The sequence below is a fragment of the Gambusia affinis genome, linkage group LG14, assembly GCF_019740435.1.
Source record: "Gambusia affinis linkage group LG14, SWU_Gaff_1.0, whole genome shotgun sequence".
NCBI lineage: Eukaryota > Metazoa > Chordata > Actinopteri > Cyprinodontiformes > Poeciliidae > Gambusia > Gambusia affinis.
Window position 1 is genome coordinate 13,098,230 of NC_057881.1, and position 18,366 is coordinate 13,116,595.

The 18,366-nt window shown below is 41.9% G+C and overlaps 1 protein-coding gene across 1 annotated transcript; it reads left to right on the plus strand.

Moving 5' to 3' along the window:
• The first annotated feature begins 13,299 nt into the window (after window positions 1-13,299).
• On the plus strand, window positions 13,300-17,534 carry hey1 (hes-related family bHLH transcription factor with YRPW motif 1). Its single transcript, XM_044137914.1, has 5 exons — window positions 13,300-13,502; window positions 13,598-13,673; window positions 13,775-13,858; window positions 13,978-14,059; window positions 15,778-17,534. The coding sequence occupies exons 1-5, from the start codon at window positions 13,300-13,302 to the stop codon at window positions 16,446-16,448; spliced, it is 1,116 nt and encodes a 371-aa protein (XP_043993849.1). The 3' UTR covers window positions 16,449-17,534.
• Window positions 17,535-18,366: the final 832 nt, after the last annotated feature.

The following is an 18,366-nucleotide window of genomic DNA, read 5'->3' on the forward strand; positions in this document are numbered from 1 at the left end:
CACAGACAGACGAAAGACCTCCCCAAGATCCCTCTGTGATTGAATAAGCACAAGCAGGGATTGCTTTTGTAGCCGCCACAAGAAGCCTGCAGATATGACTGAAGTGGCCGAGTCCAAACAGGCTGAATAGACAGACAGTGGAGGATTGGTCTGAAAGAGAGAGAGAGGGAGAGAGAGTTAAGAAGAAAAGCAGATGCTGAAGATAAAAGAGTAGCCAAGGCTTCACTGGAGGAGTCGCTCTCACGGAAATACTCACAAACATGCAAAACATTTGTTTTCCTCTCCATGCATCTTGCTCACATTAACATACTGATTTTACCAGTGTGGAGTCAGTTAGCAGCTGTGACAATAGAACGGAACACAGTTATAAAGCCAGGCGTGTGAATCATTTTGGCCTCAACTCAAAATATAGTATTTAATTTATCCTTGATGATAATTTCACAAAACCTGTCATAAAAAAAACTGCAGACCAACCCTTGTCTACTTATTAAAAAAATAAATATTTTGTACCTATGCAAGTGACCCATTTTGAATAATGATGGAGGTAAATAATCATAACATTGCTTAAACTTATTTATTTACACATTATTTTCTTAAAATAATGTGTCCACCTTGTCTGATTGAGTATCTGATCCCCATTTGGGCGAATTCATTTATGATGTATGACAGATTAGGACACCTTGACTAAATTAAGTGAGTTTATTTCCAAGTAAAATAGCTTTGTGTGACCTCCTGCTGTTAGATAACATTTATTTGAGTCACATTACCACATTTCCTTTGAATCAGTGGGCACACACTGACACATATTTGGAGCAAAACACCCAACAGCTAACTTCTTCCAAAACATTACTTCCCTGGAAACAATTCCATGGAGATATTTTTCGAAAAGATAAATGTGGAGGTTCAAGCGTTTGGTATGTGTGTCTCAAAATACATTTAGGATTTTTTTAAAAACTATTTGTCAAAATCTGGACTTTTGCTAAATTAAATTAGTTCTCAAAAAGATCAAGTCACGTTTAACTTTTTGGAATTTGGTTGTTTTAAATATAAATAAAAAAGTCTCTCCCAACTTGCTTCTACCATTTTAGCTGAATCTTGCAAACAAGCCCACATACACAACCACCACCACCACTTAAACATAAATACACACCACGGGTCCCTTCTGGAAAGATCAATTTCACAGGATCACACAGCGAGCTCTGGTTCCCAGGCGTTCCTCACGCGCTCTGCAGACGCAGACGATTCCCTCACACAGCCTGACTCTTGACCCTCCATCATTACGAGGGTCAGAGGATCGCGAACCCCCTCTGCTGCAGCTGGAGAGGAGGGGGGCTTCTCCGTCTCCCAAGGTTTTCGGAGATGCTTGAAGGAAGGGGTTTTTCTACTGGAGGCCAAATGTCAAACGTTAAAACATGTTTCAAGAGTTTCGAGCTTGTTATCGAGTTAGCGAGGGAAGACTGGTGGTTAGTAGTTTTCATGCTTGTTGAAGGTGTGTGTCCACATACCCTGTTTGACAAATGCGAGAAATCGGTGCTGATTTTCGTCTCAACTGTCAGCATGAATTCATGTCAGGCTCACAGATCACGTTGCTTTCATATCATAGCATCAGACCTGAAGCATTTGGAGCCAGTCATGGCAAAGGCCAGGATCTCCTGCTGAAGTCTTACTTCAGCATCTTCTGCTTTTTCAAATTTCAGCTGCAGCTTTCGTCTCATTGACTCTTATTATATCGGAAAGATCAAAACATTACAGATTTATGATTTTCCAAGGCACAAGGCAGGTGTAAAAGTGTGATTAGGTCAAGCTTAACGCAAATAACAGCCTCAAGCTGAGATGAAAGTTAAGTAACTTGCTTTGTTCTCTTGACTTTCACCCTCCTCTCACAGTGACCACCCACCAGGAGTTTCTCTGACTCCAGACATGAGTCCCACCCAAACACCGCCAATCCACCCTTACGCAAAAAAGGAGAAATTACCATCACTCTACATCCCATTCTTATATCCACATTAAATTCACTGATTATTGCCAGCAGGTACTTGACCGAACCCAACACATGGAAGTCGAGTACCTTCTTTTTACATCCCATCCACCTGTTGAATTAGGTATCAGATGTACCAGACGGAGGATTAGATGACCTTGTTGGAAGATCTGGGAAATGCAGACAAAAGGGCGTGTTGGAGTCGTCTTGGTTTCCTGTGGGGAAGGAAAATAAATCACTAACATTATCTCTGTAACATATGTTGATCCATCTGCTTTCAGACAAACTCTACAGGTGCCTCAGAGCGTTCACATGCAGCATGAAGAGTTTCCAACTCATTTTCAAATTACTGCTATCCTGAACTTGGTGTCCAGTGAAGTAGAGTCCAGTGGGTTTTACAATCATTTTAATATGAATGTACATCTCAGTAAGGAGGGATATTTCATGTGTTCCGATGAAAATCTCCTAAACTTTTTTTCCACATTTTCATAATGGGGTACTTGTGTGTAGAAATTTGAGGAAAGAGATTAATTTAGAACAGTTTTAAATGAGGCGGTAACATGAGAAAATGTGGAAAAAGCAAAGCACAGTGAATACTTTCCAGATGCATTGTATCGTAATTAATTTAATGTTTTTGCAAAGCTCTTAAACTGCAATTCTCAATCTTAAATTATTGTTATTTTTCCATGGATCAGGTGGAACCAGGAGTCTATAAACTCCAGCCCTCGCGGGCTGACATCCTGCAACTATTAGATGTGACTCTTCTTCTTCAACACGCCTGAGTCAAATAATGAGGTAATTACTAGGTTGCTGGAGAACTTGACTGCAAACTGAGGAGCTCATTTAGCCATTTGATTCAGTCTGTTGGACCAGAGAAACCTCTAGAAGTTGCAGTCTTGGATTTGAAGAAACCTGGGTTTCTTCAAATCTCTACATTGAGAGATATAGAGATTTGAAGGTTTGAAACGTGGGTTTCAAACCTTTAAACCCAGGTTTGAAGAAACCTGGGTTTCTTCAAATCCAAATCCAAATTCAATTACTGGTTTGTAGGTTCCAAAACAATATATTAAAGAATCTTACAACATTAAATAGTGAATAGTTTTGATTTTCATTTTCATGCTGTAATGACTCATTCAGTAAAATACAGTTTATTTATATGGTGCCGATTCACAGCTAATATGGCCTTGGGGCACTTTGGAGAAAATAAACAATTTTCCTGCAGAATCAACAGCACATTGCAAGCGACTGATCTCTGTTGCTACACACACAATCTATGTACATTTACAGCTCCGGAAAAAAATTAAGAGACCACTTAAAATGACCATTTTCTGTGATTTTACTTTTTGTGGATATATGTTTGAGTAAATTGAAGATTGTTCTTTTATTCTATGAACTACTGACAACATGTCTCTGAAATTCCAAGCAAAATTTAGTAGAAATGTTCAAAATAATGAAAGCGATGCAGCGCTTTCAGAGCTCAAATAATGCAAAGAAAACAAGTTCACATTCATTTACAAACAACAATACTAATGTTTTAACTCAGGGAGAGTTCAGAATTTAATATTTGGTGGAAAAACCAGGAGGTTTTCAATGAGTGGGCTCTTAATTCTTTTCTGAATTTAAGGTTTTTTTTTGTGCCTTGAGACATGTTGTTTTGAGTTTGTGCTACATAGAACAGCTTAATTGAATTAATCCTGGTGAACCAGAACCAAAAAAGCAAATTTTAGTTCTGGACGTGTTAAACCATGGCTCCAAAATGTTTAGGCCCTGACTTCAAATCAGCACTTAAAACGTTCAACATTTAAAAGTCTGAACTCTTTGAGAGTTGGATTAAAATCAGATTTTTATTAAGTTTGTAGATCAGTGAGACTACACTTCAATGTCAGACATCTGGTCAAACAGAGGGAAAGAAAATCACTAGAATTATCTAATCTTTAAATAAGTATTTTGAGTAAATATGTTGGTGTTTGGGTTGGTGTGACAGAGACTGATGGGGAGGCCCTCATCACTTCCCACGGAGGGGACAAGACAGAGCTGAGTGTCACTGGGTCAACTTTGACACATCCCTCACTTCCTCAATACACAAACACACTGACTGATGTGCTCTGTTTGTAGCTGAAGTGGAAGCAGGGAGAAGAATACGAGTGAAGTGGGGTAGAAAGAGAGGACCCCTTTCAAAAAACAACACACAAGAAATAACAATGATTGACAAGGGCAAACAATGAAACCACGTTCAAATCCCCGCCCGCCTTAAGGACAATACCAGGCTGTCTCACACACATACGGACCTCAGCCCTGCATCACAAACAGCCCACCCTGCTAAAGACACTCACATTCACGTCTCATTTGGCTCCCACCCCCCCCTCTCGCGAGGGGACAATGGTCGGGTGTCATACACGTCTGGAGGAGAATTAGCCGTCGCTTCCGCTCTCTGTCAGGGGAAACAAAGTTCGTCTTCCTCCGCGCTCCATACAGCTCTATTTATAAACAATAACAAGGCTCACCATCCGCAGGGTCTCACCAGAGAACGGCTCGGCGTATTGTTTGGAACGGATGAACATCTGTCTGTGGCTAACCTGCCGACGCCGCAGCACTCAGCATCTAGGTGGTCCCATTCCCAAAAGTTTTATGTATTTTTTATTTATTTATTTATTTATTTTTGTTCAAGTTAGAGACAGAGACACAGGCACGCAGCCAGCCAAGAGACATCTGCACTCCTGGTCCATGCGGTTGGTTTAATGTATTTATTTTTTGCAAAATGTGGTTGGTTTAATGTATTTATTTTTTGCAATAAATTCCAATGAAACTTATCATAGGGCACTACACAAACTAAATCAATATGTTCAATGAGTAACGGGTGGTTCCTAAGCAGTTTGAAAACAGCGTGGAGTTTAATCTACATAAACATGGAACTAGGAAAAAGTTCACAGAAAAATATCATCCATCCATCTATCCATCCGTTTGTCCCATTGGTCTGTCCAATCTCCTAGGCCTGTCTTCAACATACCCAGGAAAAAGAAAAGAGGTTAGCTCTTGTCTTCAATTTGAAGGAGTCCCGGGCGAAAGGATTTGGTTTTCCCTTTCCTTCAGTGGTGATCAATCAGCGTCTTCAGCATGTTCCTCCTAGTTCTTTCTTGGATGTAGGTGCAGCACCAGAAAGGTGGACTCAGAGGCATGACTTTCAAGGCCCACAATCTCCTGAACTACAATCCAGGGAAGAACTAGGAGTCTGCATAGACTCCTAGTTTGCAAGAGTGTGACAGATCTCAACGGTCACCAGTAACCGTCACTGTTATTGCTGGAGGAGCAAAGCAGTCTTCGTCCGCCAGAGAAGCGTGAGCAAGAGTGTGACAGATCTCAATTTCAGGCTCTCAGGCTGAGATCTTTGATTGTTGTTGCCAGGCCAGGGTTTCTTGTCCCCACCATACTCTTAACACTCGTTCCACAATCCTTTTGTCTCCACATCTTTGGAAGCCTTACAAATGTTCACCTTCATCCTTGAACTTTATATCTGTCATCAGCTGAGTCAGTCAGGAACTGATTCATTCAACCAAATACGGTTCTGTTTCAAACAGGATCAAAGAAAAATCTTTAAGTGGTGGGTTCTCCTAATATTACTATTTAGGGAACACAGTTGTTTTGAATATTTATTTTTTAAAAGCAAGCAAGACATGTTTGGACTTTAAATGACTGAACAAACACTGCTGACATGAAAGTAATTAAAGATTAAATGCAAGCTGACACATCTGTTGACGTATCCAACTGAGAACCCCGAGCTCCACGAGAAAAAAAACACAAAGAACACTTTAGCTTTTCAGCTCTTGACAGATTTGCACGACTTAGCGGACCGAGAGTTCCTGAATGTGGCATCAACATCATTCATCAAAATCACTCTGTCGACGCTGCAGCCCAACTCCATTTACTCTTCCTGAAGTCATGCAGAGCTGACCCAGCTCTGGGCAGGAAATCACATCCAAACAAACTGATACAGCCAAACACCTTGTGGCATGTGGGTCACTGTGCGCATACATTCAGCATGAGATGCAACAGATTGCAGAATTTATTGGTGGAATCCAGCTATGACAGTGTCAAAGCCTTAATATCCACAAGCATTTCCTCTGGTGAGAGTCTAGATTTAATATGTCTGGAGTAAGGACATGAAATGACTGTAAAGAAAATGTTCTTTTTAATAATAAGTTAAAAGCATTTTATTGTACAATAAGGGCAAAGAGGGCATGGAAACATGTGACTCACTCAGGAAGGAATTAGAATGTTTCTAAATTATTGTCTTAGTGTCTTCTGTTTAAGCTGGCTCCTAATCAACAGTCTGTCTGAGAGGATTTAGCTTCAATTTGAGGGTTTTAGGCATATAAATTATCTTTGAGTTTAAAGCCACAATAAAATGACTTATTAAGGAAGGAGACGGGCAGGGAGAGGGCAAGATTTAATAAGCAGGACTGAGGAAAACTATGTGCAAAAGCAAATATATATATATATATATATATATATATATATATATATATATATATATATATATATATATATATATATATATATATATATATCATTTACAAAGCAAAATACAAAAAAATTGTGTCATGCATTTGTTTCCCTTACTCTGATAACCTGATGGAAAATTGTATGCAACCATCTGCGTTCAAAACTCTGCTCCATAAGAAAAAGGAAGGAGAGTTTGCCACAAGTTGGGGGGAAATTAAAACATCCCCTTGTACACAAAATCCCCAAGGCTAAAAAAAAAACATGGTGGCAGCATCATATTGTTGAGAGCTAATGAGAAGAGGGAGAGAGCTAATTACAGGGCAATCATGGAAGAAAAGCTGTTAGAGGCTCCAAACCACCTTCATGCAGGATAACAGCCAATATAGTGAAATAATTTGTGGTTGTAATACGAAAAAAAATGCAAAACAGTGGAAACATCATTTAATTTGATGCGATTTGGTGCAGAAACCTAAAAAAGATGGGCGGGGAGGCAGGAGAGGGGGGAGTTATGATGATGTGGCGGAGCTGGCCCTCACCTTCAAAGGGTGGCCCCTGAAAGGCCCTACTAATCACAACATGTGATGAGACCCACAGAACAAAGACAGCCGGGCAGAAAATAACAGCGTGGGAACTTTGGTTGAACTTGAAATACAACAAGAGAGCTCACACACCCCTTCTCCTCCCCTCTACTCCCGCTACCGCTACTAACACACACACACACACACACACACGCACATATTTTCAGATGGTAATGTGGAAGCACACCTGTTTTACTGAGACGGAAGCTTTCAGGTGGCTTGACTCAAGCTCCAACACTTCAGAATGACACACATAGATAAATCCACAATTGAGCTATATAGTAAATGTTATTCTGCATCTGTGTGTCTGTGCTGCTGTAAGCATAGCCTCATGCAACAACAATAAGATGAAAACAGCCCTAAGTGCTTCCTCTCATTCATATAAACCAAACAAGGGCTACTGCGACTTCGGCGCTAGCTGAAAAACGATCACAATAAAAGCTGTGTGTGTGCAAGAGTGTGTTTGGTTTGACTTTTATTACGGTAGGTTGAGATTAAAATCACAAGAAGGTCAGAACAAATAGTACTCTCCTGTTGATTGAAATAATTCCACAAGTTCAGATTTTGTTCTTCCTGCTTGCATGCGAATGCTTCCTCAGCTTTTTCACAGTTTTTTCATTTTTGGTTGTGACAAAAATGAGAAAAGTTCTTAGTAAAAATGTTCAACTGGCTTGGTTGTCTGCTTTTCTTCAGCACAGAATCCTCGTGTGTCAACCAGTTCAACAGCAAAAACAATGATTATCTGAAGTTTACACTTACTTTTTAAAAATGTTTTGAAAAGACAACTATATCTTTTTAGCACTTTGCCTTACATGAATAAATATATTATATTGCGTCTAATAAAATCTATTAATAAACTGACTCATCAGTCACATTAAAGTAACCTTTTGAAGCTAGCAACCTTTAAGCAGATATTGAACATAATATCACAGAGCTTACATTTCTCTATTAGGAATGTTTTTTTTGGTCTGATGTTATATTAAATCTGTTTACTAGCTGCAAATGGAAAGCCTTCATGATTTGAAATACAGGCTTAAAATCAACTTGTTTTTAAGTAATTAATCTATACGATGGACTTAATGAGTTGAATAACTACAATAAATTAACTTGAATATAACCATATATTATCTGAACTAAATAAGCTTTAGTCAATCCCTTTTTTTATCAGGCTTTAAGCAACTTTGCCTAACTGGTTTATTCCATCCATCCATCTTCTTCCACTTTATCCGGGGTCGGGTCTCGGGGGTAGCAACTTCAGAAGGGAGGTCCAGACTTCCCTCTTCCTAGCCATTTGTTCCAGCTCCTCCGGGGGAATCCCAAGGCTAGCCGAGAGACATAGTCCCTCCAGCGTGTCCTGGGTCTTCCCCAGGGCCTCCTCCAAGTGGAGGAGGCCACTTGGGAGGCGTCCAGGAGGCATCCTGACCAGATGCCAGAGCCACCTCAACTGGCCCCTCTCGACGTGAAGGAGCAGCGGCTCTACTCTGAGTCCCTCCCAGATGACTGAGCTTCTCACCCTATCTCTCAGGGAGAGCCCAGAGACCCCACGGAAAAAAACCATCTCGTCCGCTTGTATCTGAGATCTCGTTTTTTCGGTCATGGCCCAAAGCTCATGACCATAGATGAGGGTGGGAACGTAGATCGACCGGTAAATCGAGAGCTTCGCTTTTTGACTGAGCTTTCTCTTCACCACGATGGACCGGTACAGCAGATGCTGCGCCAATCCGCCTGTCGATCTCCCACTCCCTTCTTCCCCCATTCGTGAAGAAGATCCCGAGATACTTGAACTCCTCCACTTGGGGCAGCACACCATGCCCACTATAAATAGTGTTGGTGCTGTACTGCTTCCCCATCTTGAGACGCCGGATGGTGGACCAGAATCGCTTTGAAGCTGTGCGGAAGTCTTTCTCTATGGCCTCTCCAAACTCCTGTGCCTGAGTTTTTGCCTCAGCAACCACCTGAGCTGAATGCCGCTTCGCCCGCCGGTACCCATCGGCCGCTTCCGAAGTCCCACAGGCCAAAAAGGCCCGATAGGACTCCTTCTTCAGCCTGACGGCATCTCTCACTGAAGGTGTCCACCAATGGGTTTGAGGGTTGCCACCGCAACAGGCACCAACAACCTTGTGGCCACAGCTCCGATAAGCCACCTCGACAAGGCACGGAACACGGTCTACTCAGACTCCATGTCCCCCATGTTCGAAGTTCTGCTGGAGATGAGAGTTAAAGCTCCGTCTCACAGAGGATTCCGCCAGACGTTCCCAGCAGACCCACAGAACACGTTTGGGCCTGCCAGGTCTTACTGGCATCCTCCCCCACCACCAGAGCCAACTCATCACCAGGTAGTGGTCAGTGGACAGCTCCACGCCTCTCTTCACCCGAGTGTCCAAGACATACAGCCGCAGATCCGATGAAACAATGACAAAGTCGATCATCGAACTGCGGTCTAGGGTGTCCTGGTGCCAAGTCCACATATGGACACCCTTATGCCTGAACATAGTGTTTGTTGTGGACAATCCGTGATGAGCACAGAAGTCCAACAACAGAACACCGCTCAAGTTCAGATCGGGGGAGCTGTTCCTCCCAACCACGCCCTTCCAGGTCTCACTGTCATTGCCCACGTGAGCGTTGAAGTAACCCAGCAGAACAATGGAGTCCCCAGGAGGAGCACTCTCCAGTACCCCCTCTAAGGACTCCAAGAAGGGTGGGTAATCTGAACCGTCGTTTGGCCCGTAAGCACAAACAACAGTCAGGACCCGTCCCCCCACCCGTAGGCGGAGGGAGGCTACCCTGTCATTCACCGGGGTAAACCTCAACGTACAGGCTGAGTTAGTATTGGGGAGCAACAAGAATGCCCACTCATGCCCGACACCTGGGCAACTCCAGAGTGCAAGTATGTCCAGTCCCTCTCAAGGAGACTGGTTCCAGAACCAGAGCCATGCATCGAGGTGAGACCAACTATTTCTTGCCAGAAACTCTCAACCTCACACACTAACTCCGGCTCCTTCCCCACCAGAGAGGTAACATTCCACGTCCCAAGAGCCTGCTTCTGCAACCAAGGATTGGACCACCAGGGCCCCCTGCCTTGGCCGCCACCCATCTCACATTGGACCCGACCCCTTTCGCCCCTCTCATAGGTGTTGGGTCCATCGGAGGGAGGACCCATGTTTCCTCTTTGGGCTCCATGGGTAAAAGCCCGGCCACCAGGCGCTTGCCATCGTACCCCCCCTCCAGGCCAGGCTCCAGAGTGTGGCCCCGGTGACCCGCGTCCGGGAGAGGGAACACGAAGTCAAAAGTTCTTGTCCATCATCGGGGTCTTTGGGCTGTGCTTTGTCTGGTCTGTCACCTACTATCTGTCTGCCTTGGGTGACCCTACCAGGGGCATAAAGCCCCAGACAGCATAGCTCCTAATATCACTGGGGCACTCAAACCCCTCCACCACAATAAGGTGGCAGCCCAAGGAGAGGGGGCTGGTTTATTGTTTGCTTAATACCAATTTCAGAGGTTAGAACTGTCATTAGAACTCAGTTATTGAATAATACATATATTCTGTGTATGTTTATATATATATTTGTCTAATTATGCTGCAAACTTTTAGCATAAAACTAAAGAGACAAAATATCAACTTTCAGATTCTCTTTCCCTGACTAAGTTAATGTAGCCTACATTAAATGCAATATGTGCTGTCCTTAAATTCTAAAACAAGAGCAGTAACATCTCAACAATTAAAAAACACGATGCAAAGCTCATAAAACAATGCATAGCTTGGAATTGTGCAGTCTTTTTGCTTGTTCATAAAGGATTTAAACTATAACACAACTACTTGAGGTCCCCCGCAGGAGCCCTTGCTTGGACTGAAGAGCCCTGCAGCCAGCTCCACATGCAGAAACATGATTCCTCTGTGTATACAAACACACAGCAACGAATCTGTCAAATTATTTGGGGGAGTGTGACCAGCATAGGAGCCAGCAGTCGCGCTGCGGTGATGATGTGGAAACTCTGGGGAGAAGGAGATGGGGGGTATTGGACTTACTACTCTCACAGAGACCTTGAAGTGGCCACGGAGTCTCCACCGTGCATGAGGTCTCTCTGTGGGGTAAGATTAGACGTGGTGGCTTCCTCTGGTTGCGGCAGCGCTGCCTCTGTCTGTCCTCCCGGGCTGAGTTAGTATTGGATTACAGGTTCACACGCTCGCTCGCAGACCGCCCGTCGCCCCGACCAATTGCTCCATTCATTCCTGCGCCGGAGACGGCCGTCGGCCTCTGATTGGTTATCAGCGCCGGTTAGGGAACTTTCCCACGGCCAGCGCGTGCTGACAGCCGGCCAGCCACTCCTCGTCACCACCGGGACACACACACACGCGAGCGCGCGCGCGCACACACACACACGCAAAGAGAGAGAGGGAGAGACAGAGAAAGAAGAGGGGTGGGGGGAGGTGAGGGGCACCGAAAGTCCACTGGACCGCGGTCAAAGTTTCTTCAAAGATCCTCTATGTCTGGAAAGATCAGTCACTCCCAAAACCGCAAAAAATTTCAAACATGGTCTCCAAATATCTAGTAAAAGTGGACGCTATGACATATCAACATAACTTGGCTTGATTTGTAGTTTTTATCTGTAATTTTGTCAACTAAGAAGATTTTGGAAATTTGCAACACAATTTAGCCCGTAAATTGTGGGCTAAATTTACGGGCATTACCTTTCACTCTGTTGAAAGGTAATGTTAGCACTCAGAAAAAAAGTAAAAAATTATTTGAATGTATTATTATTATTATTATTATTATTATTATTATTATTATTATTATTATTATTATTATTATTATTATTATTATTATTATTTGAAAAGCATAGATTGGTTATGCTTCACAATGTATTTTAATGTTTGTCAAAGACTGATTTGTAGTTTTTGTCTGTACTTTTTTTCTAAGCAGCAGGTCTTGACATTGATGATGTGGATCACTGTCCAAGAGCTTGTTCTGCTCCTTTGTTCATCAAGGAGCGACACAAGCTAGTTGCTGATTTGACATATGGAAGCATAGAAAGGTCAAACTTGAAAACGGATTTTACAATATATTTATCTTACACCTTTTTAACACAATCTAGACTTCTTGACTTGCTACTCTTACATGGATATCATTTATGGATTGTCTTCCGACTGAATAAAATGCAAACATGCTTTAGTCAAACATTCACCAGACACAGACACACACCTGCAGTTTTTGTTAAAGTTTCATAATTTTTTATTGAAAGAAACTGGTTTGGGAAAATATTCTTTTGATTTTGTTAGTTTTTGTTACTTACATAAATTATTGGGATTTTGGTCTTTAAAGTACCAAAATTTCCACTTAACTTTATATTTTTATCTTTCAGATGATGTAATTTTTAAATACTATAGGATTGATAATTTGATCAGTTACTCAGTACTTGAGTAGAATTTTTACCAAATACTTTTTTAATTTTACTTGAGAAATTTCTTTTACTCAACTTTTTACTTTTACTTGAATAAAAATAGGTTGAAATAGTACTGAGTACAATCTTTGGGCACTCTACCCATCTCTATCTAAATCGTTGGCTACATTTGCTTGTCCTCAACTTCGATATATCGGAGCAGGTAAATGCTTTGGACACAGATGCCACACATGCAGAAAAGAGCATGACTGCAGATTTAACATGTTTGAACAGAAATAGATCTAAATGGCAGGAATAACAGCACTCTTCTTTTTTCAGAAGTTAAAAATACCAGTGGTCCCATCATGGTCTGATTGTGAAACAAAGAGCCCTCAAACTCCTCAGAAACTCTCGACATGAAGAAACTCAAAACAACCACAGACCACACTGCTGTGTCATTTGTACTTGTTCTGCGTCTCTAAAGTGGTTGTTTTGCAGATGTGCATTCTTTTAAGTTCTTTGTTGTTGTTTTCCAAAGTATCTTACATCTGCTTGCTTACATTGTCCAAATTATTATTTTTTTTCTTGTTCTTGTAGTTGTTATCATATATTTTGAGTATTCCATATTGAGATTTTTTGCAAGTCCAAATATGTGGTCATAGTTTTATTACGCTCAGGACCATCAAAATAGTTCCCCGAGTGAGACGTCTGAACTTTTATTCCCCTCTCAGGTCTCTTCGAGAGGCACTAGTGTGATAGTGTGTGCTTAGCCACAACTGCCCTGCCAATCAAAGTCCAGGCGGCTTTGTGATTGGCTCCTTCGAGCACTAAGCCCCGCCCTCGCTGGCGGCCAACACAGTTGAAATGACACCGTGGGAACGCCGAGCGCTTCAAACAGAGGCGTTTCGGACGAACCTGTGCATACGCACGTCTCGCAGACCCGAGCGACACACCGAGGGGAAATACTCTGAAGCCGTAAAAATGAAACGGAATCACGATTTTAGCTCGTCGGACAGCGAACTGGATGAAACAATTGAAGTGGAGAAAGAGAGTGCAGATGAGAATGGGTAAGATTTTCGTCCCCGAATTACGTCAGACAGCTTTTTAGATAATAAAGTTTTGTTTTTGTTTTACTAAAATCCCATTTGTTTTACTATTTTAGGAACATAAGCTCTCCTCTCGGGTCCATGTCTCCGACAACATCAACTCAGGTGCAGGCGCGGAAAAGACGCAGAGGAGTGAGTCAATCAGATTTGAGAAATTCATAAAATCTTTTTATATATATATTGATGCTTAAGACAGCAGACTGATGCCTAACAGAGTCTTATTAAATTGTCAGATCATAGAAAAGCGGCGCAGGGACAGAATAAACAACAGCTTGAGCGAGCTCCGCAGGTTGGTTCCCAGCGCCTATGAGAAACAGGTGAGTGCACTAGCAATGCTTTACACGACATTTAACAACAATAAAAATGCTTTAGATATGTTGTGTGTGGGTTGTTTTTAAATTAAAAATAATTTAAATTGCCCCCTTCCATACTCTAGGGTTCAGCCAAGCTTGAAAAAGCAGAAATTCTGCAGATGACTGTTGATCACCTCAAGATGCTTCATGCTGCTGGAGGCAAAGGTAAAAACATTACCTCTTTGGACTTATTGGGCTGTTGCAGAGCCAATCCAAGACTGTGTGGGACCCAAATAACTGAATTTTATTTTCGAAGCCTTCCATAACTTGATCAACAGGTCCCATCATGTCAACTGTGTTTAAATTATAGCATAATCCATTTATTGTGTCCTGTTCTGGCAGCTGAGGCGGATAGTATCAGTTAGAAAAATAATCAGGGTTTATTTCCATTTTAGTTATTATATTGACTAAGATTTCTCTGTCAAAGTTATTTCTTTTTAATTAGTACAGAGAATAAGCAAATATATAAAACCACAGACATGGAGGTAATGTTTGAAATACCATATAAAAATATACACTGGTGGGTCTGATTGCCTTGCTGTGTCAGTGTAATATTTGCTGGAAAAAGGGGTGATAAAATGTGATTTTCCCTTTTGCATGGAGCGCTTTAAAAAAAGAATATGACAGGTCTGGTTCAGGCAACAAACTGGTCAGGGTGCAAGGATGATAAAGTAAAGAGGAATGAAAAGACATTCAGGAATAAAACAAACTAGATAGAAGTAACCTGGAAAATTATGATGTTGCTTATAATGTTGTTATAAACCTGGTATGCATATTTTGTGACACTTATATATATAAATATATATATATATATATATATATATATATATATATATATATATATATATATATATATATATATATATATATATAGGTTGCTGTTTGCTAAATGGTGAATAGTGCTTCTTGGACGCCGTCTTGGTTTTTCACAAAATTAATCCTGTATAACAGTTTTAGGGAAAGCCAGTTATTCCAATTTTACATTCTTATCAATAGTTTGTTAAAACATATTCAACTTAGTTAGAAAGTTGAAGTGTAAAAACAGTTAGAATGCTTTCAAAACATGAACTTCTTAAACAAGACTCACAAGAAATATTTCAAGACTATTAATATTGATTTATTATGTTTTAATACAAGTTTTACAAGTTCTGTTTACCACAACATATGTAATGATCAGATCTCCAAGATCTCCATTTGACTAGACTTTGAGATTGGCATGTGGTTTTGAGAGTAGTATGTACAAAGATATTAATTATTCACATTAGAAGCACAGACATTAATCTTCTAGTCTTGTAGTTAATAAATTTATACCTTTACCTTATTTTTGAGACTTCCAAAAAGTTGCCAACATTTCCAAATTCAGTCTGTTCCATTACTGACAGAGGTTGAAATTCCAAAACAATAAAACCGAGCACCTTTGCTGCAATGTATTCAACTTTCCTGTTACCTGCTCTCCTAGCCTGACTTAACCAGAGACACGTCTCAATCTTTGTTGGCATCTTGTAAAAGATTTTGTGTTCTTAGCTCATTAACAACTTCGGTACGATTGCTGTTGTCAACACCTCCTGGTGCATTCACTCCTTGGAAAAAAAAACATCTGATCTTTACTATTTCAGAGCAACTGGTCATCAGGCTTCTCATTCTAGTCATTAGAAAGTTTTTTTTCGGTGCATATCAAATTACCATTGATAGTTTCCTTCATACAAAAATACATTTGTAGAGCTGACGTGTATCGCAAGTTTGCGCAAGTCGCCTCTTGGATGGGAGTCTTGGTTTGCCTAAAGGCGAGGGAATGTTTACACGTGACAGAGCCTCTCTTTAGTTATGCGGAAACTTGTTTTGTGGTGTAAAATTTAAGTGGTTTCCTTTCCTCATCCCCCCAGGTTACTTTGATGCCCATGCCCTGGCGATGGATTACCGTGGTTTGGGTTTCAGGGAGTGCCTGGCTGAAACTGCCCGCTATCTCAGCATCATTGAGGGCCTGGACAGCACAGACCCTCTGCGAATCCGCCTCGTCTCTCATCTGAACAACTACGCCAGTCAGAGAGAGGCTCACACCGGCCTGAGTCACCTGGCCTGGGGTTCTGCTTTTGGATCCCCTCCTGCCCACATTGCGCATCCCATTCTCCTCCAGCACCAACAGGGGGCTCCTTTGGCACCTCTACCCCGCAGCACCACCAGCAGCCCTCATAATCCTCTGTCGTCCACATCTTCTTCATCTCCCTCCTCCTCCACCTCGCCCACATCCTCCTCGCTAGTCGCAGAAACTCATGTGCCCGGCAGACGCAGTGACAGCGCCACCCCGCTCTCGGATCCGGGTCCAATCAGGATCCCGTCCACCTCTTCTGCTCCCACCACCGTTCTGCACCCGGCCCTGGTTCCGTCGTCAGCATCCAAGCTCTCTCCTCCTCTTCTCTCCTCACTTTCAGCTTTCCCCTTCGCCTTCAGCGCCTTCCCGATCATCTCCCCTACCACTGCCATCAGTCCCCCGTCTCAGAGCGCCAGTGTGGGCAAACCCTACAGACCCTGGGGCATGGAGATAGGAGCTTTCTGACTCAAATAGCACGACCTGCTTACACAGACTCGTTTCACTTCCCAGCTGAGCTGGACTCAAGGGCAAGACTTGATGTTCCCTGCTAAGAAAGTGTTATGTCTTTTCTATTTTGATGATATCCCACTGAGGAGAGTAAAAGGTTTATACATTTTGTTTTATATATATATATAAATGAATAAAAATACAAGTTAACATCAACAAAAGGGATTTATTGAGCTGATTGATCCCTCTTCAGTAGCTTCACCCTCTTGTTGTCAGCCAGTCAGAAATGACTTTTTCAGATGCTCAATAGTTTCATTGGTGAAAACAACCTCATCCGCCCCCTTTGTTGTTTTCCTGAGTTGCCCTGGCCGCAGTGGGGAGGGACAGGGCTCCGAGTCATGACATAACCCCTTCCCCACCTCTCTTTTTACGACAATTTATGGGGTGTAATAACTGAAACCAGGTGTCTGACTGAATACTCCGGACTAAAGCTTGAACACCAGCCTGGCTCCAACTAATCATATGCTGCACTGTTGCCCAAGCCGTCTTCCTAACTTATGTTTCCGTTCTATAGTGAATTCTCACATTTGCTTTTCTCTGATGTAAACGAGGCTAGGTTCGTTCGCCATATCTCCAAGTTACTTACATACTTTGTTTAGTATTACAGCATCGACAATAAATGTATTAGAAAAACTCAACTCAGTTTCAATGAAGCATGACCACATGATTGTTCAGAATGGCATTTAGGAATGTTTCTGCATCATCTTGCATTGATATTTTGTGAATTAAGAATATAGGTTTGTTTTTTTTTTTGTTTTTTTTCACCTTGTCTCCAGTTATCTATGTGGATTTATTTGCTGATTGTTACATTGTTGCCAATGATAATTCTGAAGCCCTTTAAGTCAAATCAGTTTCAAAGAAACAGGATCGTGTAATTGTTGAAACGGCTCGTGTTGTAGGCATTTTTTGTGTGTGTCCTCACTTTCAGCCTGTATGGTTTATGGTTGTACAAAGCACAAACAGGCAATAAATTAGTTGTCAGTTTTCTATTTCTGTTACTGCTGTCCATGACATGTTCCCTGCAATAAACCATTCATTCTGGTAGATGCTGTTGATTTATTGTTGTTTGCCCAAGAGTGTGTACGTTCTGGAGTGTGTGTTTGCTTGTTGATGCTCGCTGTTGTTTTTCCCAATGACTGTGAAGGCGTGTGCGCGTGTGTGCGCACGCGTTTGTTTTCATGTGTGTGCAGTATCGACGGCTGGTACAAGATGCGGCTGCTTGTTTCTCTCAGCGGCCCTCTGTGTGTGCACAGGAAACCATTAACAAGGCGGGGATATCCTGGACAATAGCAGGCCCGGCTGGACCCGTGCGCTCCGTGGGAACTGGAGGAGGGAAAGAAAGAAGGAAAGAAAGGAAGAGAGAGGATAAAAAAAAAGAAAGGAAGAGAGGAGGATGGCAGGAGTAGGTGAGGGAGGGAGGGAAGGAAAGAGGAGAAAGAAAGAAATCAAAGGTGGGAGCAGAAGAGAGGGGTTGTGAGAAAGGAAGTCCAAAAGCGAAGAGTTTTGTCTCTTTGCCATCGTTTCAGGCTGGACCAGCTGCTCCTTCTGTTCTCAACCCGGACACACCATCCCTTCTTTTTCTGGATTAAGATCTCGCCAATATACAACCAGTTCCTTGTTTTTTTTTTTTTTTCAAATACAAACTTTTCCCTTTGGTTTTTCATACATAAACTCATATTTAACAAGTCAGATTTTTGTTGTTGAACACTTGTGTTTTGTCTCCCTCTACTGGCCATAAAACCTTCTTTCTCGGAGATCAGAATCATTTTGATTAGTTAATAAGCAAATTACTGTAGTTGCTATGACAATTATTACAAACAATTAAGGTCAGAGGTTTACATACAATGATATACAACATAGATGTCTGTAATTTGGG

Excerpts from the sequence above, each read along its gene's own strand:
- hey1 (XM_044137914.1), top strand. The coding sequence starts at position 13,300 with ATGACACCGTGGGAACGCCGAGCGCTTCAAACAGAGGCGTTTCGGACG. Across the intron at positions 13,503-13,597 it reads GAGAGTGCAGATGAGAATGG|GAACATAAGCTCTCCTCTCG; the intron begins GTAAGATTTTCG and ends TTACTATTTTAG. Across the intron at positions 14,060-15,777 it reads TCATGCTGCTGGAGGCAAAG|GTTACTTTGATGCCCATGCC; the intron begins GTAAAAACATTA and ends TCATCCCCCCAG.